The 25,209-nt window shown below is 44.2% G+C and overlaps 1 protein-coding gene across 2 annotated transcripts in view; it reads right to left on the reverse strand.

Annotated features, from left to right (window-relative positions):
- Positions 1-25,209, reverse strand: part of LOC126526674 (uncharacterized) — a 424,404-nt gene that overhangs the window by 356,144 nt on the left and 43,051 nt on the right. The window contains exon 1 of one of the 2 annotated variants that reach the window (XM_055068341.2): positions 18,286-18,480. The exons of the other annotated variant lie outside the window; for it this stretch is intronic. Coding sequence (XP_054924316.1) covers position 18,286 — 1 coding nt within the window. The 5' untranslated portion in view covers positions 18,287-18,480. Of the gene's footprint in view, positions 1-18,285; positions 18,481-25,209 lie in introns of those variants that run through there. 2 annotated transcript variants of the gene reach the window in all.

The following is a 25,209-nucleotide window of genomic DNA, read 5'->3' on the forward strand; positions in this document are numbered from 1 at the left end:
AACCCTTCGAGCACCGCCTTATTTGTTTAACAAGACCAAAGGGCTTACCCAGTCAGTGGGCTCCCTTTCTCTGACGACGTTTCCCGCACGTGTCATTAGCTGGAGTTCTTTCTCCAGACGTTCATGCAGTGCCACTGGAACCGCAGGGACCGGCTGAACGACTGGAACCACACCTGGTTCCAGGACCATGCTGTACGGAGTCTTGAAGCAGCCCAACTCTGGAAGACGTGCCTAAAATTTTTCGAAACTTCATGCGCAGGGGAGGCATTCAGAGTGTCCACCAAGCGTTGAAACAACCCGAGCGCCTCACTGGCATCGAGTCCTAGGATGGCTTGAGGCCCATTCTTTAGGTCGAAAAATTTTATGCTAATCTCGGTGGCTCCAATGGACACTTTCTGCGACGTTGTTCCGCAGCTTGAAATTACACCCCCGTTGTATGCTCGCAGCACTGGGCAGGTAGGTTGCAATGATTCTTTGGTTCGAAGCTTACGCATACTGGAAACGGTAGCAAGCTTGCCTGCGAACCTGTGCCCACCTTGAACGTGACTTCATGGCCACTTACACGTGCTTTACCTGTCCAGTCCTTCCTGTGACCATTTCCAGAGCTTATTTGAAGAATCTCAAAGTCATTCTCGTCGACATTATCAACTTCCCCGACGGCGGTCAACTTCCGGCAACAACTTGCAGAGTGGTTGAACTTGCGGCAAGAATAACATATCTTACCGAACGCTGGACACTCTTTAGGTCTACGTTTACGGTTGCATTTCCTGCAGCAGTACTCTTGATTATAGCGACACTGCTTTTATCGCGTTGCTGCTGTTGTTTCATTGACACTGTGCGACCTAAAATACTGTCAACGCAGTCTTCCGGCTTATTCCAAACTTCGCTCCTTAGTGCCGCCGATTCTGCAGCCTTGCATAATTCTTCAGTATTTAGCAGTGTTAGGTCTTTCTCGGCGAGCATTCTTTCACGAAGCTTTGGGCTGTTCGTACGAAGGACAATTTGGTCTCAAATCAGTCAATCGTGCTGATCCCCAAAATCGCACTGGGTTGCCTCTTTCTTTAAGTCGCGCACAAATTTCTCAAAATGTTGGTTCTCCATCTGGCTTCTGGCACGAAATACATATATTTCATGAATTTCATTGCTCACCTCGGAGAAATAAGCGTCGAACTTCTGCACCGCAGTTCCGTAGCTATCTTTGCTTTCACCGGGGCTGTACTGGAAATTGTTGAAGATGTGAAGCGCATCATCTCCTTCGAAGCTCAGCAAGGGTGCAGCTTTTGAAGCATCACTTTTCCGGGCCTTCTATACTGCCATTGCTTGCAGATACAGCAGGAACCATTGCTTGAAGCGCTGCCAATTTTCCGATAGGTTGCCCGATAGACGCAAAGGCTCCGGCATCTTCAGCAGGTCCATTCCGCACCGTTACTGCTACGCTTCGGTGCGCGGCGGCCACTTCTGACACCATGTAACTAGGAAGGACGACACAGCAGCATGGTGGCCAGAACAAGAAGAACGATTGCTTTATTCAAGCATTTGGTTATATAGGCGCAGGACCGTGCGCCGAGAGTATCTGCGCATTTAGGGTGTGCAGTCCTACTACAGTTGCCTTATCGGATACACGCTCAAAGTGCCTGACGACTTGTTTTGTGGCTCCTGCACCCTTTGGTTACGTTTACTAACGAAGTCGAACGCCTGCCTAAATTTTGCCTGGCTGGCCATTATCGTGAATAAACAGGTCTAAGGCGACAACAGGCTTGATATTTTGTTCCCCACACTGTCCCCACACTGTTGGTCCCCACACTTCGCAATGGTCACTTCTGAACAAGCCACCTTTTCTGGGCGAAATGTGAAGCTCCTCATATTTGTTTTTGGTACATTGGTCGGCGTATGTCCTGGTATTTCATGGCAGGGTTTGTATCAATTGTGCAATAAGCGTAGAAAGTAATGTAAGACAAGGTAGTCCTCATGGCTTCGTAATTTACATATAATCAGCGCGAACATATAAAATGTAATTATATGCACACATTCTATAGCAGAGCGATAATTTGCCCAGATTGAAGAATGAAGAAGAACAAAGAAGAGAAGATGAGAACGAACAAAAGAGTTGATTGGGCGGTGGGTTAGCTCGCCCAATGTTAGCAATGTTTACTGCGTTATCAGAAGCCTTATTGTAGGCTTATCTATCACTCATGGGTTTGTGAGAACTACCTTCACAGTGAAGGTACTTAATTAACATGCATTTTGTGGTCGCGACAAAAGGCTCTGCAGCTCTATTGGGTGATACCACGTGGTGTTAGCATCTCTGTGAGAAGGATGAGCGCCAATCAACGACCGGCAACTACCGACTACGAAAACGGGGAGGAGTTAAAGAAAATCGTGCGCTTCTGAAACACAGATTGATGAATTCCATATCCTGGTGTCATACACAGGCATATTTAAGTGAAGGTAAAGCTTATGGCGTGGCTGTGGTACAGTCCGTGGGAATGTTGGCGATAGGCCGTAATGGAATATCGGCATTCGCACATTCCCTGATCTGTATGTTGAGGGCCCGAATCCGCAGAAGCAGGATGTCGCAGAGGTGTTTCTGATCCGGTGGTGTTTATTAATGAAGCTTTGAAACTTTTTTTTGTATTGTTGAGTGTTGGGCGAGTTGGTGCATCTTGCGATGTCGTTGATTTTAGTTTAGAAGTTTCTCGTTGGATCATTATGTGTTGCGTTGTAATTACGTTAACTTAAGTTGGGGCATAAATGTCCTTGTTCCATAGCAATCTCATCCTACCGCTATAGCACCTACATGTTGTTCAGCAATAAGGATAGGATTCTCACTTCTCACAATAACTGCGTTGTTCCGGAGGTGCTTGGTGGCTTGTTTATCCATAGTTGCAAAGCGCCCTTCCGTGGTGTGCTTTTAACATTTGGACAACACATCAACAGCGTCTGTGCGCGCTTCTCGCGAATGAATGGTGAGCATATTCATAATGGGAAAAAAGGCTACGCTTTCACAAAACTCAGGCTTCGGATGACACCCAGATTTCGATTGCTATCCGCAGATCATTAGTGATACCTTCCCTCATACCAACTCCGTCAATTCTGCGCTTGAGAACGATATTAAGCTATGTTTCACCGGCACACGACTATGACGCTCGCGCAGGCTGACACTGACGCTTCACTCTCTCAGCGGGTTCCAATTGAACACCTGCTCCAGACCAGGATTGCCTTTCATTACCTTCGCTTTCATTCTATCAAGCAAAAGTGAGTTAAAACAGAAATCAGCAGTTACATCGAAAATGTCTGTCCCGCTCCCGGGTCTGCCGCCATCTACCCGCGGAAACCTCCGCTCTCCGCCTGGCTGAACAAAAGCGTGGAACTCTGCAGTGTGTGTGGGCAGAAGGGGAGGGAGCACAGGGGCGTCCAATTCTATTTGCTCCCAGCGTGCGTCAGCTTCCTGTCAGCATTCTTCCTCTTTCCGTTGCTGCCGAGCCAGTGAAACACGGCCGGCTTAAGGCCCGGTGCACTCTTTTCACATTCGAGGAGGGTGCATGAAAAATGAATCGAGTGGTGGGAAGGCAAGAGCAGAGGTCCTTGTATGCTTGTAGGCTAACGTGCTTCTTTGTTTTTCGTGTGCACTTCGTTCATATGTATTTTTCTTTCTCTATTGTTCTTCAAAAGCTACCGGTTTCAAGTCCAAAGCGATGGTTGGGTACAAAATGAGCCTGGCGTCCTATAATTCTGCCTTGGAATGCCGCTCTCTTCAATGTTACTATTCACCTAACTGCTACAAAGGAAAACACCAAAAGCTCGATATTTACTTATATAGACCCAGATGTGCCTTTGATGTTTTGAACACAGGGTGTACTACAAGGCTTTGTTATATTATTAACCACTATCCACTATGAAACGCTATGCACTTGATCCACAGATCTGATTTTGACGACCGATGAATGTGCTTGGCATTGTCAATGTGCCTTGAGTGTCACTTGTCTTTTGTAGGCACAGATTCACCCAATAAAGACTTATTTCACCACATAACCGAAGTCCCGTATTGTTCTTTAGTCTTCGTCGCAAAGTTGCTCTGCTTTGTCTCTTTCAAGCATTCTATCACGACTGCATCGATAACGACCACATCAACCTGCATCCGATGCTTCCAGCGGTGGACCAGTCTGTCATCTGGCAACTTGGCACAGGCACGGGAATCGGGCACCTACATAAGCCGCTGTACCGGTCGAGTCATTTGGGGTACACCGCTGCATCGCAAATCGTCATGCAGACGCCCTTCTTTCATCTGCTGCAGGCAATCTTGATAGGGAGTCCCACCTCTTCGCGCTCCAACACTGAAAGCTCAGGCTTTTTTGGGCCACACGACGTCAACGAGATCGCTTGGTTGCCACCTGACGACGACTACATCGACAACGACCACATCAACCTGCATCCGCTGCTTCCAGTGGTGGAGCTCTGGCAACCTGGAGTCATCTGGCAACCTGGAAAAATCACGGGAATCCGGCACCTACAAAACCCGCTGTACAACTGGAGTCATTTGGAGCACACCACCGCATCGCAACTCGCCATCCAGACGCCCTTTTTTCATCTGCTGCAGGTTAGTTATCTTCCCTATGCTACGTACTGTCGCTCTAGCAACCCATTTTTGCTAGCGGTGTCGTACCCCAAAGAGGCCATCAAGTGTTGTCAAAGGATGCTGTGTATTGCTTGCTTCCACTGGCTCAATGCCCACCTTATTTCTTTTCTCCTCGTTTTATCTGGTGATAAAACTGACTTAGAAGCCCTGCAGAACCGTGCTGTACGCTTCATCTTTTCAGATTATTCACGAGAAACAAGTATAACAGCATTAAAAAATCGCGCCGGACTTGAAGCCTTGTCACTTCGCCGTAATATATCTCGTTTAACACTATTCCATAAGCTCTACTATCACGTATCCCTTCATAACGAGTTCATGCGTAAACCCTCAGTCATTTTTCCGCGTCGGGATCATTCTTGCAAAGTTAAATGCATAATGAGTCATTCCCTCGCATTTGGTCAGTCATTCATACCTCGCACCTCGAAAGAATGGAATAATCTGCCATCGCACATTGTCACCGAAACAAATGCCTTAAAATTTACAGATGCTCTACGCAGTACCATGAATACCTAATATATCACGTCTGACTCTCTGATTTGCAAACATTTTTTTTTTTTTTTGTTAATGCGCCGTTAACCAAGCTTCCACGACAGTGTCACATTTTGTACAAACAATTTAGAGTTGCTGTACTGATAACTATCATTATTTTTTTGTGTTTGTACGTTGATGCACTGTAATTAATTTTTTCCCTGTTTTGTTTTTCCATTGTATTTACATTACGCACTGTTCACATCACCTATGTAACATTTACCCTATGTAATACCCTCCCTAGAGGGCCTTTAGGGTTATTGTGAAATAAAATAAATAAATAAATGTTGAAATAAACCCAGGTCCGAACGGAAATGATGCTCCGCCGTCTTTAGAAACAATTTTCCAAGCCACATCTCGTATTGAATGCGCTCAGAGCACCGTACTTGCCGAGCTTGCCTTGATCCGGTCCGCTCAAATGAACATTGAAGACGCGGTGCATCGTCTTTCAGCGCGCGTCGAAATACTTGAAAAAACTATCGAAACAAACCCAGAAAAAGTATCTGCATCCGAAACAAGCCCTGGGTTGACCCAGCTTGCTTCAGAATTTAAATCTCTGACAAACAAGTGAGACGACGCACAAACCTATTGTTCCTCGGGTTTCAGGACGAACTTGGCGAAAGCTGGGACTAGCCTGAGGCCCACATTATTCCCTTCTGGTCCGAACATCTTGGTATTACAATTGGCAGCCAAGATATTGAACGTGCACAGCGACTACGTCGTTTCCAGTCAGGTAGATTAGGAAGGCAGATTAGGAACGTAGTCGTAGTAGTCAGGCAGATTAGGAACGCAAGTGACGGCGTTTCTTTGCAGGACGATTTGGATCGTATTACAAGGTGGTGCCGGAAGTTGCAAATAACGTTGAATCCAAAAAAGTGTGTGCACATGCGTGTTCCCAAAATAAAGAAGCAAATTGAAGCAGCTTACGGCCTAAATATGTATGTGATTACTACTGAACCAACATGCAAATATCTTGGTGTTGTTTTATCACATGATTGCTCATGAAATGCTAATATTGATTATGTTGTTGGTAAAGCAGCAAGGGCTCTGAACTTTAACCAACGGAACCTAAGATGGGCACCCCAGAATTTAAAGAACACAGCCTACCTCACCTGTATTAGGCAGATTTTGGAGTATGCATGCCCTGTATGGGACCCGATGCAGGCCAGGTTTATAGGTAAACTTGAAAAAATTCAGAATAGAGCTGCCCGGTTTGTTTTAAGGTGGTACAAGCGGACAGACAGCTGTACCGCTATGAAAACGGAATTGGGCTGGGAATCGCTTTTTTTGCGCAGAAAAAAACTGCTGTTGAAGTTTTTCTTTTGTATTTTTCATGGTAACACGAGAATTGCTCATAATAACTACTTTTATCAACCCAACTACATATCCAGTAGAAATGATCACCGACACAAAGTGAAAGAGTACCCTGCAGCGACAACTGCGTTTTACAATTTCTTCTTTGTGATGACTATCAGAGATTGGAAACGGCTGCGAGAGACGCAAGTGTGCTGTATAGATGAAGAAGCGTTTTATTTAAGTCTGTAACCCCCTGCTGTAACGCTTTCTGGCAAAGTGGGGCACTCACTGAATAAAGAATAAATAAAGGTAAAAACCACCGAATCATAGTTAAGCGTGCACACTTTAAAGATAAATCAATAATTCTTGTTGCAGGACCGAAACCTCAAGAAACCACATTCTCAGTTCGTGAGGATTACTGAGCTAAAGTTCGGATAGCCCGAAAAAAGCGAGCACCTCACTTAAGATCCGCTTTGATAAGTTCGTTATTGGCACAAAACTATTCACCTATAACTGCCGTAACAGATTCCGTTGCAGAACGACATTCATAGCGGTTAACGCAAGTGCCGTGCGACACTTCCTTGCCGCAGGTGCAGCGGTCAGAATGCCATAGCACAGCTAAAACTAACAAAATTTCTGTCCTACTGACAAATATCAGACGCTACCTGCCGGAAAAAGAAATAGTTGAGGCCGTCCTCGAAGACCATATCACTGACATCGCTTTATATACTGAATCTTGACTAACACCTGATATTCACGATTCAGAATTGCTCCACAGCTACCGGTCTTTTCATATCTACAGGCGAGATCGAGTAGGTCGCCTGGGAGGCGGCATTCTTGCTCTTGTGAATTCAACTTTTTCATCCGCTTTACTCGAGATAAACAGCCACAGCGAAATAATGTGTCTGAAAATTTGCCTTCCCTCTTGTACCAATATCCTAATTGTATGTTATCGAGCACCTGACAGGGATCATTCTTTTATTACGGACCTTCCCCCTGTAGTTCAAGACTTCCAATACCGATTTCCTCATGCCAATCTAATACATTGCGGTGATTTTAAATACCCGGACATCGACCGGGAGGCTCTTATTGTGCCATCTCGCCATTCTAAAGATTTTCTTGAAATGGTGCTCAATTCAAATCTTTTTTAAGCAGTAAATAAGCCAACACGAGGCTCAGGTATTCTTGACCTCATTCTTGTTTCAAGTCCTGAGCTAAGTGGATCCTTTTCATGTTACAGTGGGCTGAGTGATCGCAATCTCTTGTTCTTTAACCTGATGACTGAAGTCTCCCCCCGTCAACCGTCCATCAAATACATCCGTGATTACAGTAAAGCTGACTTCGCGAGCATAAACTCCGACCTCGACGACTTTTTCCCCACCTTTCATGCGTCTATGGCTACGAGATCCGTGAACGAATATTGGTGTGTTTTTAAGCACAAAACCTTATCACTCATAGACGCCTACGTGCCACTCTTCCGCATCCGCGGGGATGCCACAAAGCCATGGTATTATAACTCACTGCGTAAGCTATCCCGTAAAAAGAAGCGCCTCTTCCGCAATGCGAAGAACTGCGGATAACCTGTAAAATGGAAAAAATACTTCGACATCCTTCGCGAATACACCAGATTATTGCGGTCATCCAAAAGAAAATTCTACAGTCACCATCTTCTAGAAATATTGCGTGTTAACCCCAAGAAATTTTGGAATTTGCTAATGCCCAACAAGAACAGTTCCTGTAGCATATCCTTAAAAAGAAAAGACGGCACAGACGTTCCGCTTTGCGAGCGATCAGACACAATGAATTCCTACTTCATCTCATTTTTCACCCACGAGCCAGTGGATAAGAGCATCACTTTACCGAGTCTAAATTTTAATCCAATGTCACCCGTAAACATCACATCTGAGGGAACTTCAATGCTCATCGATAACCTCAAACCTAACCCGCTCACTGTGATGCTGGCGTCATGCGATAGACTAATGAAAAAAAAACTAAAACAGGATAAGAACAATGCACAAAGAATCAAAGGCAGAAAGATTTGAATTCCAAGGTTACAGTGATTCCGTATGTTCACTGCCTTTCACATAGACCTAAAAGTGTGGCTCGGAGTTACGAAGTAAAAGTGGTGTTTTTTGCAGAAAACAAAATAGGTAGTGTGTGTTCAAAGGTTCAAAATAAGTTCGAAAGAAAGGATGATGCAAAGAATGAATGTAGCGTTAGACATCCGCGTAAGAACCAATTTCTTGATTGCATGAAAAACGTTGTTTATCAGATTCCCATGACGTGTGGTCATGTATGCGTAGGGAAGATGCATCAACACGAGAGTAAGAGAACACTTATTTAGTCTGAAAGGTCGCCCTTGTACGCATTTGGCTATGCATTGTCAAGAACACGATTTCTCACCGTGTCTTAGTGGCACCGAAATTTTGTATAGGCACAGGAATAACCCCTCCAGAGAAATTGTGCAAGCGCACTGGATTGAAAAACAAAAGAATGAATCAGCCATCCTTCTGTTTCATTGCTGGATAAAGAAAATTTGCTGTTGTCATCACATCTTTAACGCATTTTCATCGTAAGTGCTTGTTACAGCCGCCTTGCTGTTTTTATGTTGACCGGGTGGCTTTGGTCCACGGCATTTTATCTCAAGTGTTATATGCGCTGTAGGCGTGTGCTGTTTGACTAGATCGCGCAGATCGGTGGGTATTTAAGCAGGAAGTTCTTAGATAATAAAACCAGTTGTTAGAAAGCGCTCGTCCTTGTGTTGCTCCTGGTCTTTGTCCCTGTTTGTTTGTGCACAAAAAGTTCTTAAATATTTCACTGCAAAGTGAGAAAATACATTTAACTTCTAGTACCATCGCAATTGCCGCGCACCCTCTCTCATTTGAGGGCTAGTTTCCTTTTCTTAGATTCCTGCACTTTTAAAATGTATTTCCTTTCCTAATTTTTGCTTGTGATGACCGTTGAAAAGTGTACCGGCTGCATGGTGTAAGAGATTGCTTATGCAATTGCACAAAATTTTGTTCTTTTACTATCCGTTGCTTGCTTTCTTTATTCCATTCCCATTTTTGTAACAGATTGCAATCCTGTGCGTGGTTGTGCTTCGCTTTTTTATTTTCAATATAATTTTGTGGTGGGCTTGCACATTGCGCATCATCGATACAGCGTTGATTCTCTTTGCTTGGCAAACTGGTTGTAAACCATCCTCGTGGTTATGCTTCATTTCGTGTGTGCAGCATGCATGTCTCTAAATGTTAATTCCAAATTGTGGGTGATCTTTGCCTTAAATGCAAGAAAAAGCGAGCAAAACGCAACTTTCTGCATAGAAGCTTGCTTTCTTCTCTTTTTTCTCGAATAATATTTTGCATTTAAAATTTTTTTTTTCACAATGTGCTTGATTGTGCACTGTTAAATTTTAGTGCAATGATGAAGTTTTTACTTGAACAACTGTTACACCACATTTATTGCCTTAATGCTACCCTGGCGGAGGGGTTTCGGTATTTCTTTGTCGATTCCTTTCTCTGATTTCTTTTTTCTTTTTAAACATGATAATCTTTGTAATGCCCACCTGCTATGCTCTCAACTGAGTGGCAGTATTGAAAGCAAAATAAAGTAAATAAAATAAATAACAATAATAATGTTTATTGCCATCAAAAACTATAAAATTTATTGTATGTTAAATAATAACAATAATAATTTTATTCGCATCAAACACATTCATGACGCTGGAGCCCAGGTAAAAACTCGACATAGCTTCACTGTTCGAAACACATTCGAAAAATCTAAATCAAAACACACGTTCAAGAAATTACCAAAAATTCCCCCAATTACCTTCTTAATTAGTGAAATTACGGCACATATATCAATTTATGTGCTTTAGCCGATGATTATGAAAGGCGTATCCAACTAGAATGAATTTCCCAAGTGACAACAGCTTGGAGACATGCGCTATCAAACTCGCTGTAAAAATGCACTGTTCCATTTACTTCTTTATAGCAACACTACTCCTTTTTCTTTTTTTTTTTCGATCGAATCCCGGCCACGGCGACCGCATTTCTATGGGGGCGAAATGCGAAAACACCCGTGTACTTAGATTTAGGTGCACGTTAAAGAACCCCAGGTGGTGGAAATTTCCGGAGTCCTCCACTACGGCGTGCCTTATAATCAGAAAGTGGTTTTGGCACGTAAAACACCATATTCTTTTTTTCTTTTTTTGCACTGAAGCACAAAGGTAATTGGAACTACCATGCTTTTCGTTCGACATTTTGTGAAATAATATAGGGAAACTCCTCTCATATTGGAAATTCATTTGGAGTGCTTACGTCTTGCAGTCTCAGAGGCTACAATTTGTAAATTGCAATAACTGCCATAAAGTAATCATTAAAAATAAATAATGAATTTTCAACAACGAGATGATTGTGTGTTTGCATTATCCGCGCTAGTAATGTCCATCTTTCTGAATAACACAACTTAAGGGCAAGATTGCTATCTGCAATAGGCGAGTTTTGGAAATTCGGTAAAACTTAAACCTTATGATGCCGTAAAGAGTTACCTATTCACTGTTATTCTTTTAGGATGTGTCTAACAGATAATTACCACGCGCTCTTAAACTGCCACTCACGATCATTCCTTATTGAAACGTCTAGAGTGCTAAACATATTGCATAAGTGTCTAGATCCACTAACACTAACGCAAAAAGTTACGCTTGATAATACTGACACGTGTACTTATCTTTATCGGGCAACCACGTTTCGCCGCCTAACAAATGTAATCGCACAGCGTGGGACGCGCCTGCATGTATCCGAAGTTTCTAGAAAGTTATCTATGCTTCTATCCACTCTCTGTTGTCGCCGAACCTTATGTTATCTGATTTCATCACCTGATGCGAATGGTGTAGAACTTTGTGGAAGGCACGCGGGTCCGAACGGTTAGTCTGAAACATTCGACGACTGTTCTGTAAAAGCCGACGCGCTTGACCCGCTGATAAGATTTCCGACGATCGCCGACCTTGTTCGCCGCTATCGTTGTGCTATAAGTTTAGCCTGTTTTTGTGGGCACAGGTTCGCGCAATAAAAGCTAGTTTTGTATTCCACCACATTGCTGCTTTCTTCACCGTCACTACCACGTGACAATACGATTACGTTTTGAAATGAACTTAGTTTTACTGCGTAATGCCAGGTTTTTCACAAGTCAGAACCGCTTTATCTTCTTCATTTGTGTTTTTGTACGGGGTGAGCAGGTTAATTAAGATGCGGCTAACATACAGTTTCCTACAATTACTAAACCGTACTTGGGCACTGCTATCCGTTAGCCACCATGGGAATGATGTGTAGTACATGGATTTCTGTGATCTTCGTCCTTGGTCCATGAGAGGTTCCTGTGGCTTCGTTTATTAAGCTTTATCTCGGCCTAAACTCGCCTAAATTACAAAGCAATCTGTATTTATATTAATGCAGAAGTTAATAAGGTTCAGCAAACACGCGTGATTGCTGTTAATTGCAGTGGTCTCGCTTTTCTATGCGTCGGTGGCTTGATCGTTTCAACATCAGACTACTGTGCTAGAGGTCCTGTCTTCGTATCGTGCCGTCAGACAATTTGATTAATATTTAAGTTATGATCAGGTAATTTCGATAAAATGACCCCTTAGCAAAGTCACTGAAGGCATTTATATCCAGAAGGACGAATTTCACGTAAATCCCTGTGTTACTCGTCATTTCTCATGCGACTACACCGCCTGCTTTGCAGCTCCTGTAGACACTGGCGCCACAGTTTCCTCTAGGAATTGTATAAAACTGTATGGCAGGTAACACTTTTCTTTCTCGCCACCCTTGCTTTCTTTCATGAAACTGAAATAAAGCCTAAGTAAAGCCTCCGCAGTTTTACTTGTTCATGTGGGATGAACTACCCAAAACATGTGCTTCATAGTGACTAGGACAAAAACATTTACTGAGCGGCATTCGTCGAACACTCGAGCTGCTTACACTGCTTCACAGAGAGCCTCTGCATTTGAAATGAGGTTTGCTTCAATAAGGAGTAAAATATACACGTGTCGCAATAAAAAAAAATAAAACTGGATAAAACAGCCACACTGAAGTGCGGCAAGCTTTTCGTTACCATGGGTGCTATATGCAGGATGCGCCGAGTTTGCGAAACTCGGGATCTTCGCGAGCTCTGGCGACACCCCAAGATGAAAGAACAAATGGTACCGAGACATAGTTTACCTTTCGACAAGCCTCCAGTTTCATCTGTTTATCTAGATTCACTCTGGGTGGCTATCATTCCTTGGGCGTTGCTTTCTGGGCGGTCGACAAACTGGGGCTCACGTGGTCATACCGTTGGTGCATAGTGGTGCCTTCTTTCACTTGTTCGTCGTTTCACGGAGTGCATTACATGCACAAGCAAGTTATAAAACAAATGCATTTAGTGCAATATTAAGACTTACCTTAACGTGGTTTAGAATCATTTTACAGCTTACAAGATGTACACTGAATGTGTATGAGACTAATTTGTAATTTAGTACGCTTCGCATTATACCACGAGGAAACTCCGTGGTGGCGTCATCACATCCATTCACCGGGCGAGTATGGCGGCGAAACATCGAAGAGGCCAAGTGTAAACAAACTCGTACAACGAGTTTGCAGTTCGCGACGTAGTGATCAGGCTGGACGATGACCTCTATTTTTTGGATAGTTCTGTTCCTACGTTAGCTTTTCCTGCACCCCGTAACATTGCCTTCCACAGGGGTCCCTCCTTGGGCCTCTTTTCTTTCTAATCTATGTGAAGGATTTATTGAAAGTAGTAAACGTGAAAATACGATTATTTGCAGACGACTGTATACTATATCAAGAAGTTAATAGCGTAAATGATCAGGTCCGCTTGAATTCTTCCCTAGCCAAGGTAGAAGCTTGGTGTGCCACATGGCAAATGAAAATTAATGCAAAAAAAAAAAAACCGTTGCTATGTCAGTAACACGAAAACGCCGCCCCTTAAAATTTTCTTACAATTTCAGTGGTAATATTATTTCTACGGTTAGTCACTACAAATATTTAGGCCTCGTAATTTCATCTGACCTTATATGGAAAGATCACAAATCTCATATTTCAAAAAAGGCAATGCGCCAACTTGGTTACTTGAGAAGGTCGCTTCGACAGTCCCCACAAGAAATCCGTCCTTTAGCGTACAAAACGTATATTAGGCCAATTCTTGAGTACGCCTCGGTAGTATGGGACCCGTACACTCTGAAGAACATTGCTCAATTGGAAAACGTTCAAAAAAATATGTTAGATTCGTATTTAACAGCTATAGCTGGCACGTATCTCCGACGGTTCTTATTAACAAAACTAACTTGGAAACATTAAAATAAAGGCCATTTAGGGACCGACTGAAATACATGTATTTACTTTACCATGATATGCTGGGGATAGATAAGGATATGTATATTACTTTAGTCACTTGGCATGAAACACGATCTAATCATCCGAAGAAAAAAAGGGAATTTTCTTGCAGTACAAACGTGCTTAAAAACACATTTTTTCCTCGGACGATAGGTGAGTGGTGAGGGGAATGCGCTCTCTGCCAGTACAGTGGAATGCCCGACCGTCCAGTCATTCTGCAACCAGCTGAATAGCATTTACACTTGATGGTATATGTATGTATATGTATGTATGTATAAATGCAATTTTTTTCCTTTTATTGATTTACAATATACGCAAGTGCTATTTTCGCTTGCTTGGCATTACTATTTGTAGATTTGTTGCTGTTCAACCTCCCAAGCATGCACGATGTCTTTCAGCATACCGGTATGAATGGGACTCCTTGTTATCAGTATCGCGTTGTTATCTATATGCTCTGTACAGCTTTTGTGGTTCAGCCAATATCCGTATTTTAAAATATATTGAAATTTTGTGATGCTTTGTTTTGGTATGCTCTGTGCGGCTTGTGCGGACCAGGGAATATATGTATTGCAATGTATTGAATTCTTGTAATGATCATTGCTGTTAACTTCTTTTTGTTCATCTGTATATCGCACTGTTCACTCCTGCCCACGGGCTGAAACAAAGGCCGGCAGTATCCTGTACATAAATAAATAAATATCTTCGGTGATTTTACATATCGCAACGCGCACCTACTGTTCACAGCGTAATGCTGAAGAAACAACTTGTCGGGTACTGGGTTTGTGAGTGCGCTGAGTTCCTCCACTCTGCGTGACTGCGAGCGTCACGAATATCGCATAGTGTGTGCAAAAGGAAGAAGGCCTATATAGCTACGATTCGACGAGGAGGTGGCGCCGACGATGGATCTCTCAACCAACACAGTGAAGGCGACATCGACAAATTGCAGATAAGTATATTTCTACTGTTTCATATTTAGCATAATAATAGTGCACGGATTAAGTCACTTTCGTAGTAACGAAAAATATGTCAAGCAGTTTAAAATAGGCATTGGGAACCAAGGAGTGTTACTGATTTAACATGCAAGTGGGCCCGCGAAAATATGGAAAAGTTAAAGGTAACCTCCATTATCTTGATGAGATAACAGAAATTCATGAGTGACATTCAGCCCGCTGTATCTATGGAAGAGTATCTTTATCGAGGTGAAATATCAATAGCAGGTGCCGATATAAAGCAGGAAACCTGTGCAAAAATTTCATGGGTTGAACAGCACATGGATGGCATTACCGAATCGTGATCGCCACATTACCGATATCTCTGAAAAAAGTTCAGAATCATTGCATTATACCGGTTATGCAATATGCGACCTAAACCTAGAGGTTAACAAATAAACTTGAGAAGTCGAGCACTGTGCAGAAGGCGAAGAAAAACTGTTGGAGATAGCATTAAGGCAGCAAGACAGTGGCGTAGTAAACCGTGGGAACTAATATGCTAGTCGAAATTAAGAAAAAAATGGAATCGGCAGGCATTGGCCATGCACGTCTTCAATGACTTGTTTCCAATTCATAACAGGTGATTACATAAGCGTGACAGAATGGATGTCAAGGAGAGAGAACTGCAACCGAGGATGGTAGAAAATTGCCTAATTGGACAAAAATATGTTTGTAGGCATAGGATGCAATCAGCTCGCATAAGACTGGATTGTAGGGAGAGGCATTTGTTTTGCAGTGAACAAAAATGGGTTTGTGGTGCTGACAGTAGAGACTCGGGAAGGTGCGGGGACGCATCAGCTGCTGGCGCACTAATGAACTTGACAGTTGACTCTGAAAACGAAAACCGCGGTTATGAAAAATAAAGCAACATTATCCCGACACACTGTTTTATTATGCATACACTAAAGACTGACACAGTTAAGGGCACTTAGTACAAATAGTGCAACGAGCAGTTTTCTTTGCAAAGAATGGTTTATACGCGGTTGATTCATTCCAGCAATCCACTTTTTTTGCAGCAAAACATTCTGCTGTTGGATGCACTCAACCGCCTGGTGGTAGTAGGTGAGCGCCAGGCACGTGCTCTTGAGAGTGTGGCCGAGGTCCAGAGGGCTGGTCCGAAACAGTAGTATCTGTGCCCTCACTGCTCTCCAGTCGAGCCCCCTGAAGACACCTTATGAAGGAGCTTTCAGTTTATTATTTTTTTATTATTCAAAAGCATGAATTAAATTATTGCAGTAAACATTGTGCTCTGCATATTAGGACACTTGTAACATGTACTTGGTGTCTCTTCAAAATCAGCAAAAACGTAAGTCAACCTGTGCCACTCTTGGACCATGTAAATGAAAAATACGCTAATGCACCATGCACGTCAATGCATTGTTTGTTCTTTCTATGTGCAAGAATACAGTGCGTGCTGATTAGCCACAAGATGAACGGTGTGTGTAATTCACTATGAAAGGCAGGAAACAGCAGGAACCAGTAATGCTATCCCCTATATACTGTGCATATGAATCCAACGCTCCCCGATTCAAACGTGGCATTACATGTATGTACGAAATCACATATTATTTAACAATGTCATATATTTGCATGTACTAATTTTCGCACAGCTTATGCCCTTGCATAGCTCACTTGTGATGTGTCCATTTCAACGACACGCTTCTTCCATGTTTCAAGCGCAGAACGCTGCAAAAAAAAACGCACCAGGGCCGCGTATTGCAACGGATTATTGCAACTAAGCAATACCGTTACTGTTTCGCTGACAGGTCTGCACACTTGCCGTGGGCCACTTGCTATGCCTTTCCCGGGCGCGCCAAGGGCGTGCCTCCTCCTTCTGGCACTATCTTTCTATCCTCCATTGAATGCGAACAGCGTACATGCGGCGCATTCTTACACCTACACTTTCGCTCAAACGAATACGTTAAAATACAACAAATAAAGTAACAAACATTTTTATTTCTTTGGGTATCTGTTTTTCGTGCTAAAATTTCTGCTAAAAAATTCTGATGACAAACGGAGTTCGAGCAAAGTATAAAATTTTGCGCTGGCCGCGAGTGGCGACAGTGAGGTGAAAGCTTAGAAGCGGATACATTGAAGCGGGTCGCAAAATGCAATGATTCTGAACATTTTTCAAGGATATCGGTAACGTGGCGATCACGATTCAGTGATGGCATCCATGGATGCTATAACGTAAAACTATTCCAAACTTTTCTATTCCAATTCTGCAATCAGCCCTCCGCGATTAGTCAAAAATTTCCTGGACCACTCCCACTTCACCTGCCTGTAACGCGACGTCACGAAATCCGCGATAGCTACCTATCTGATATTACGTATACACACTGATTATGTATAATTTGACCGAACAAAACAAACATAGTTGGTTCTAATTCCACGCCTATTCGCCATTAGCCCTCTGCTCTTGGTCAAACGTTTTCGGGCGGCAGCCACTTCACCTGCCTCTCACGCGACGTCACAAAACCGCAAAAACTTACAGCAACATAGTGACGTGTACGCGTTAAGGTTGCATTATTATGCCGAATACAAGTGAATTTTCTTCTGAGTAGCCGCAGGGTGCCCCGTTTCGAAAGGAATAAAAGATAGCTGCCGCCGATCGCTCCGGCACCAGGCTACTCGCCCCTTAAAAATAAAACTTTTTGCGTGGTCGTGTAACGTTTTAGAGAACTTTCGGCAGGTTTACGACCTCGTTTTGCCAACTCTTCTTTGCTGAGGATCCGTTTTAGAGTCATTCTTAAGCTTCCATTGCATGCTGCCGCGATTGTCGACGAGCCACCACAAGGTAAGGAAGAGAAAGCGGACCAATCGCATCTCCGGCACCAACCTCTTGATCCGGTTATCGATATTCACTGCAGTCACTCGGCCCCATCGAATCCCTCTGCACTTGAACATGCTCCTCGCCTCTTGTGAGCCAAATAAATAAGACAAGCCGCTCAGTGCAGGCAATGTTATTCGTTTTTCAAGCAAACAAAAGTGACCTCCTATGAACGAGGGGAGTATTTCATTGGTTTGTTCATACAACCCTGCGGGTGACCGCCCGATGCGGTCAATTTGACGTCAGGAGATTGCAATAAAACATATTGGAATAGTTTTACGTTATACAGCCCCATGTGCTATTCAAGCTATGAAATTTTGATATAAGTTTCCTGCTTTATATCGGCACCTGCTATTGATATTTGACCTGGATAAAGACACTCTTCCATAGATTCCGCGGGCTGAATGTCACTCATGAATTTCTGTTACCTCACCAAGTTAGTGAAGGTTACCTTTATCTTTTCCATATTTTCGCGGGCCTACGTGCATGTCAAATCACGAACACTCTTTGGTTGTCAATGCTTATTTTAAACTGCTGGACATTCAGTTCATTAATACGAAAGTGACTTAATCCGTGCACTTTTATTATGCTAAATACGAAACAGTAGAAACATACTTATCTGCAGTTTCTGGATGTCGCCTTCACTGTGTCGGTTGCGAGACCCATCGTCGGCACCACCTCCTTGTCGCAGCGTAGCTATATAGGCTCTCTTCCTTTTGCATACACTAGGTAATATTCGTGACGCTCGCAGTCACGCAGAGTGGAGGAACTCAGCGCACTCACAGAAGCAGCACCGGACGAGTTGTTTCTTAAGAATTATGCCGTGAACAGTAGGTGCGCGTTGCGATCTGTAAAATTGCCCAAGCTATTGGCAGTCTTACGGGGTGCACGGAAAGATTGCTCACGCAGGAACAGAACTATTCAAGAAATATAGGTTATCGTCGAGCCTGATCACTACGTCACGGACTGCAAGCTCATTGTACGAGTTTGTTTACCCTTGGTCTCTTCGATGTTTAGCATCCGTGATCGCCCCGTGAATGGATGTGATGACCCCACCACAGCGTTTCCTCGTCGTATAATGCGAAGCGTACTAAATTACAAATTAGTCTCATACACATTCAGTGTACGTCTTGTAAGCTTTAAAATGCTTCTAAACCACGTTAAGGTAACTAATTATATTGCACTAAATACATTTGGTTTATAACTTGCTTGTGCATGTAATTCACTCGGTGAAACGACAAACAAGTGAAAGAAGGCACCGCTATGCACCGACGGTATGACCACGTGAGCCCCAGTTTGTCGACCGCCCAGAAGGCAACGCCCAAGGAATGATAGCCGCGCAGAGTGAATCTAGGTAACCCAATGAAACTGGAGGTTTGTCGAAAGATAAACTGTGTCTCGGTACCATTTGTGATATTATCTTGGGTTGTAGCCAGAGCCAACACCACCTAGATAGCACAAGGCCTGTTCACTACGCTCCATGACGTCATGCTACTTGGCCCGAAATTTCCATTGCCAAGGCTGGCGTGACGAAAGCGGTGACGTCAAAGTCACTGTTGCTTACTCGGGAGCATCCCCATTAGATTCTATGGCAGTCGGGCCAGGTAGCATGACGTCATGGATAGGAGTGCACAGGCCTTGTGCTATCTAGGTGGTGTTGCCAGAGCTCGTGAAGATACCGAGTTGCGCCAAACTCGGCGCATCCTGCATCGCACACCTAAAGCCCCTTAAACTTCGTAAAGTAATGCCACGTTTTGAAGAATGCCGCCTCCTCGAGCGCTCTGGCCGAAGCCGACGCCTCGTCGCTATTGGCCTAATGGCATCACGTGGCCCCGTGCGCTGACTTCGCTTGTCTACGGTCATGCTTCAGTGCCATTTTTGCTCGAGAAGCGGCGCTTGTTGCGCCATTCCTTCCATTCCTATTCTGTGTTGTTTTGATTTTGTGAACGCTTCGAAGGAAGTTTTGTGGAAAGTGCGACGTCACTTCACGTAATTTTCTGTGAGCATGGCCTGCTGCACCTTCGGATACCAAAACAGTTTTAGCAAAGGCAAGAAACTATTCGCGATACCGTCCGGTAAGCGCGATGGGTTAAGAAGAAAGACGTGGCTTCCCCGAATCAGGAGGAAGAACTTCTGACCAACATCCTCCACGCGACTACGCGAGGTAAGTTGTGAGTCTCTCATAGTATAGTATGTGCCAGTGTTGCGTATTTCGTTGCGGGGAATAACGTAGTAGATAGTGCACAGTTCAATGTGCAAGTTGTCATTTGTCTGCACGCTTTAACACTATTTTGACGCAACGTCTGCTTTGTTTATATGCGCGCTACGTGCTCGCGTTAGTGGTAGTTGGTGCGCTTAATCGTTTTGTGCGCCAACAGGCTTGAGTTCGCGGGCACGTGAGGCTGCGTGCGATAAGATGGTTACGAAATTTTTAAGGTTCAGCGCAGTCCTCTTGGCAAAATTTCATCTCGATCATGAAAGCTCCTCTTAGGAGAGGAACTCTCGGCCTTTTGCGGTCGCTTACTAGCCTCCTTTAGATAGAATAGCTTTGTTTGCCTCATTTGTTCGTGTTCCTCGTTGGCGGTCGCCCGGTGGATTTGCGGTACGGAGGCACCGATAAAAAGCCTGCGTGCTCTCCCGAAACCGTGTTACGAGGTGCGTTCGTCGACGTATGTCTTAATTGAGACGTAGGTGCTATTTCGCGTGAGCTTTAAAGTGTGCGAAGCAGAAAATGCGGCGGTGGAGCACTCGCAAAGAAAACGTGCGGTCGCCCGCCCGTTCACTGGCTGGTTTAGTCGTCGTTCGTGCTTAGTCGTTTGCTCGTTCGTTCGCACGCTCGTTTAGTCGTTCTTTTAGTCGTTTGCTCGTCAGTTTAGTTCACGCGCTCGTTTAGTCGTTCGCTTGCTCATTCATTACACTATTAGTATCTACAGTCACTATGTCTAATTGAGACGCGCTTGCTGTAGGGCTCTTAAGCTGGTGCGTATAATTATACAGTCAGACAATAAATGGTGCACATGGACTTGTGATTGCAAAAGTAAATCTGTAATGCATCTATGATGAAAATAAATTATTAACTTGCAGCTCGAGTGCCGTTTCAATATCATTTCGCCCTATATAAAACATCATTTCACTTGCCGCGATCTCGGCCGTGTCATGGGGGGGAGGGGGATTTTTCGCGCAATCATGACTTCACTATATAAACTCATGTCTCGCAAGTGTTACTTCGGAGGGAGCGCAACTGTCCTCAATGCACGCACCTCACTTGCACTCGGTTCGCGAGAAGTACGTCACTTAGTGAACGGACGAACCAACCACGATGAAGTGTTATTCGGGATAAGTCACTAATCTGCAAAAATTTACTCAAGCCCACTATGTCTTATTTGAGAGTGAGTTAAGCATTGTTATTGCGCTCCCTCTTCTCGCACAAATGCTAAAAACCTATTTTATTTTCTTGTGTAAGCAGAGTCCCGACTCGATCGTAGGCAGCGGTATTTCTGTCGACGTTGAGGATCGAGAAACAGAATGGCACCAGCGCCCACCTCTGAGCCTTTGCGTGCGCTTAGAGGAAATAATCAGAAGAATAAGAAAGGGCTGGGGTGCGTTTGGCAGGCATTCTATGATCATGAACAGCAGGTTGTCATTATCCCTCAAGAGAAAACTGTATAATAGTTGTGTCCCACCAGTACTCACCTACGGGGCAGAAACCTGCAGGCTTACGAAAAGGGCTCTACTTAAATTGAGGACGACGCAACGAGCTATGGAAAGAATGATGGGTGTAACATTAAGGGATAAGAAAAGAGCAGATTGGGTGAGGGAACCAACGCGAGTTAATGACATCTTAGTTGAAATCAAGAAAAAGAAATGGGCATGGGCAGCACATGTAATGAGGAAGGAAGATAACCGATGGTCATTAAGGGTTATGGACTGGATTTCAAGGGAAGGGAAACGTAGCAGGGGGCGGCAGAAAGTTAGGTGGGCGGATGAGATTAAGAAGTTTGCAGGGACGACATGGCCACAATTAGTACATGACCGGGGTTGTTGGAGAAGTATGGGAGAGGCCTTTGCCCTGCAGTGGGCGTAACCAGGCTGATGATGATGATGATGATGAGATTAGCAAGCATGCACGTCGGCGGCACTGTAGCTTGTACTACACTTTCGAACCTTCAGAGCACCGATCTCGATCAGTCTTTGTACATCATAGCTGATACGCGCCGCGAATTCATATGGTAACGGCGGTGGGGATTATTTAGGCTACTGAGGGCTTGCTGGAAGCCAAGTTGTTGGCATTCTATCGTAAACGTGTTATTTGCAACCATTCGCAACAATATATGGCGACACGCGCTTGACAAATGTTGCGTACTTAATTGTAGGGCATGCAATACATTCGCAGTCGTCAACGCACTGCATTAACACTCCTTCAGATACTTTTTTTAAAGAAATAGTTATCAAAAATGAAACAAAAGCTGCCGTCACTGAGTTTGTAATAACCGTCCGAATAGAAATTCTATGCTGTATATGAAGTTACGCGGTGCTGGATAGCCAACGCGAACGCCTAGAACGCACTGCCTTGCTATACGTGCGTTCACTCTGCCAAAGGTCGTTTGCTGCACTCGAGCAGCGTAGGAGGCGCCTCGGTCGAGGAGGGAGCCTGAAATAGAGGAGAAACGAGGACGAGTGAAGGCGGAGGAGGAGACTGTCGCTACTTTACGTAGTTTAAGGGGTTTTAAGCACACCTGGTCGCCGCCGGCACTCCGCTTTCCTTCTCGCCCTTTACACACACCCTACGCCGCTTTCCGCTTCATTGTTCCCCTGCAGCCTCCTCCCCGCTTTCCAGCTCGCACGTTTTCGCTCTCGCCGCTTTTTTCACCCCCTGCTTCGCGCTGCGTTGGCTCTCATCTTTCGCTGTGCTCGTTCGCTCGGTTACCAAGGGACTGCACCTCTCGCCACAAGAACGGGCGCCTAAGTGCTCCGCTCTAAAGAAAAATAAATGAGCGGGAAAAGACGCACAAAACACGGCTGAACCGCTCACTATAGGGAAAATAAAGAATAATTTTGAAACACGAGTTCCTTTGCGCAGCTTTCTCTGCATCTCTTTCTCTAACACACTTCGATTACAACTCTCATGCAAAAGGATATAAGAAGAATTAGTGCAATAATAAAATACCGGAAAACCGCCAGTGAGGGACCAAGAACGGAGCACTGAAAGATGCTCGCGCAGAGTGCTACTCGAGGAAATCGCGATAGAAAGGCGTTGTCGCTGGGCCGTGGCCCTCTTTCGCAAGTCATCCGAGCGATGAAACGGAAGGGACTCGCCCGAGCTTCACCGGCGGCAATTCGGCGTCGTTGGAGAGCGGGTACTCGAGAGACGGGCCAATCGATTTCTACAGTTTCAATAACTGCAACGGCCCGACCGCTTCAGGAAAGGTAGAAAGGGAAGCGAGAGGGAACGAGATATACAAAACATGACTTCGCGAAATTCGTGCACGAACTGCCACACCGCACACCCGCGCAAACACAGCAGCATGGCCGTGATCCTCACGAAAGCGCAACCGGGGATGGCCAGCACACACCCTGACTTTTGCTTGGCAGCACAAAGAGAACTATCGATGAAGAAATTCAAAAAGCGGGGCGCCCTTGGACGGAGTTCTTCATGACCATGGACTTGTGCATACACTGGCGAGACAGGCGGCCTACGCGGTGGAACTCTTGCTTCGAGTTTCAAATGCCCACGAAGCCACGAAGGCACTTTTCTTTGGAACAGCGCTTTCTATTCGTCGCCACTTCACTCTGAACGCTTAGGAATCAAGTCCCTGCTGACCAGGCCTTGAATAATTTCTCATACACGTCGCAAAATACAGAAGGCTGTGTAAAGAGTTTCAGCCATGGGTATCAGTCAAATTCCCAGTCATTTTCTTGCGCGATGCGCTTTTCTTTTCATCCGATAAAATAACATGGGCCTTCAAAATTTAGGGGTTTTTTTTCACTGTCCTCTGGCTTGTAAACACATGAAAATCAGGCTTGAAAACACATGAAAAAGTAAACCTTACCACAATAAATGGCGCTCACTCAGTTTCCTTCTTGCGAGGTGCAGAGTACTTGGATGAGAGACGAGTGTCTCTAAATCGAATCGACACCTCTCGACACAGCTTGTTTCTTTCCCACGGCCCTTATTGAGTGTCAAATATCTTATTTTTTGTATTGCTTAAAATGCTTTCGCTGCTGAAGGTGCCCCTTCCAATGAGCCACCCGCTTTTATTCTCCCGGGGGAGCCGACTGAACGTGCGCTCGCAATTGGCTCTCCAGTTGTGACGGAGCTGTCTTTTCTTCGTACACTGAAAAACGCCCCCCTCAGCATCATCACAGCAGGAGGCCGCTTTCAAGATTGTGTGTTCGCTTTCATCGCCGCCACAATTATCGGTGCAGTATCTGGAGCTCTACCACGACTTCAGCTGGCGCCATCATGATTTCTGATGAAATTTGCCGCCAAAAAAAAGCCCCGCGGTAAGCGTCAACTACACAATGTTAAGTATTTGAATGTGGTTATTGTTGAACAATCTTTTCGCACACACACACACACACACACACACACATATATATATATATATATATATATATATATATATATATATATATATATATATATATATATATATATATATATATATATATATGCGCACTAGACACTCATACTCTTTGCCACCGCAATTCCAAAATCTAACGCATTAAATTTTTTTTATTTATTACAGTTCATGAATATTTCACGCCCCATTGGTTCAATTGCACTGACTGATAGAAAAACACATCTGAGGTATAGCTACGTTGGCTTTCTGTTATTGTTGTGGGAGTGTAGTTGTCTTTCAGCTCACTGGGCCTAGCTAAATTATTTTTCTTGCTGGAATCAGTCACTACTTCATACCACAGCAATGGTGGGACATAAAAAAAGCGCAGCTTGTGATTATAGTAGGGAAAGCCGGGGCTCTGCTTTTAGCCCAAGCTCGCACCTTCATTGGATTTTACAGCAATAGTAAAGCTAGCACAGTCCCTGCACAAGCTTGTCGCTGCACAAAGTAGCACACGCGCAATGGTAACAATGAAACAACGAAGGCAGTTTGACGACTGCGGATGGACGACTTTGCGATGAGAATTCTTATGCTATGATGTGATGGTGACGCTATGATGACGACGTCACGAAGACAATGGGACAAAATTCTGTACAATACGATGAAGGTGTGAAAAAAAGTGGCATGACGACGGCGGCTTTATGGCCATTATTTATTTATTTATATGTTTTTTTCATATTTCCTGCCGCGCCACAAAGACATTATTGCGAAGGGAAACATTGTCCACATCAATAACAATAACAAGCAACAAGAGATAAGCAGCACAAATAGAGACAAATAATTAGATAGCCGTTTGATTGCAATGTGAAGTACAATAGCGTAGCATACCCTCAAGATTACCATAAATAACACATTTAGGGAACTTCTACCATGTAGAGATGTCCTGTGGGGAGAGCGAGAATTTCAAAGCATTGGT

Source organism: Dermacentor andersoni, chromosome 8, assembly GCF_023375885.2.
Source record: "Dermacentor andersoni chromosome 8, qqDerAnde1_hic_scaffold, whole genome shotgun sequence".
Lineage (NCBI taxonomy): Eukaryota > Metazoa > Arthropoda > Arachnida > Ixodida > Ixodidae > Dermacentor > Dermacentor andersoni.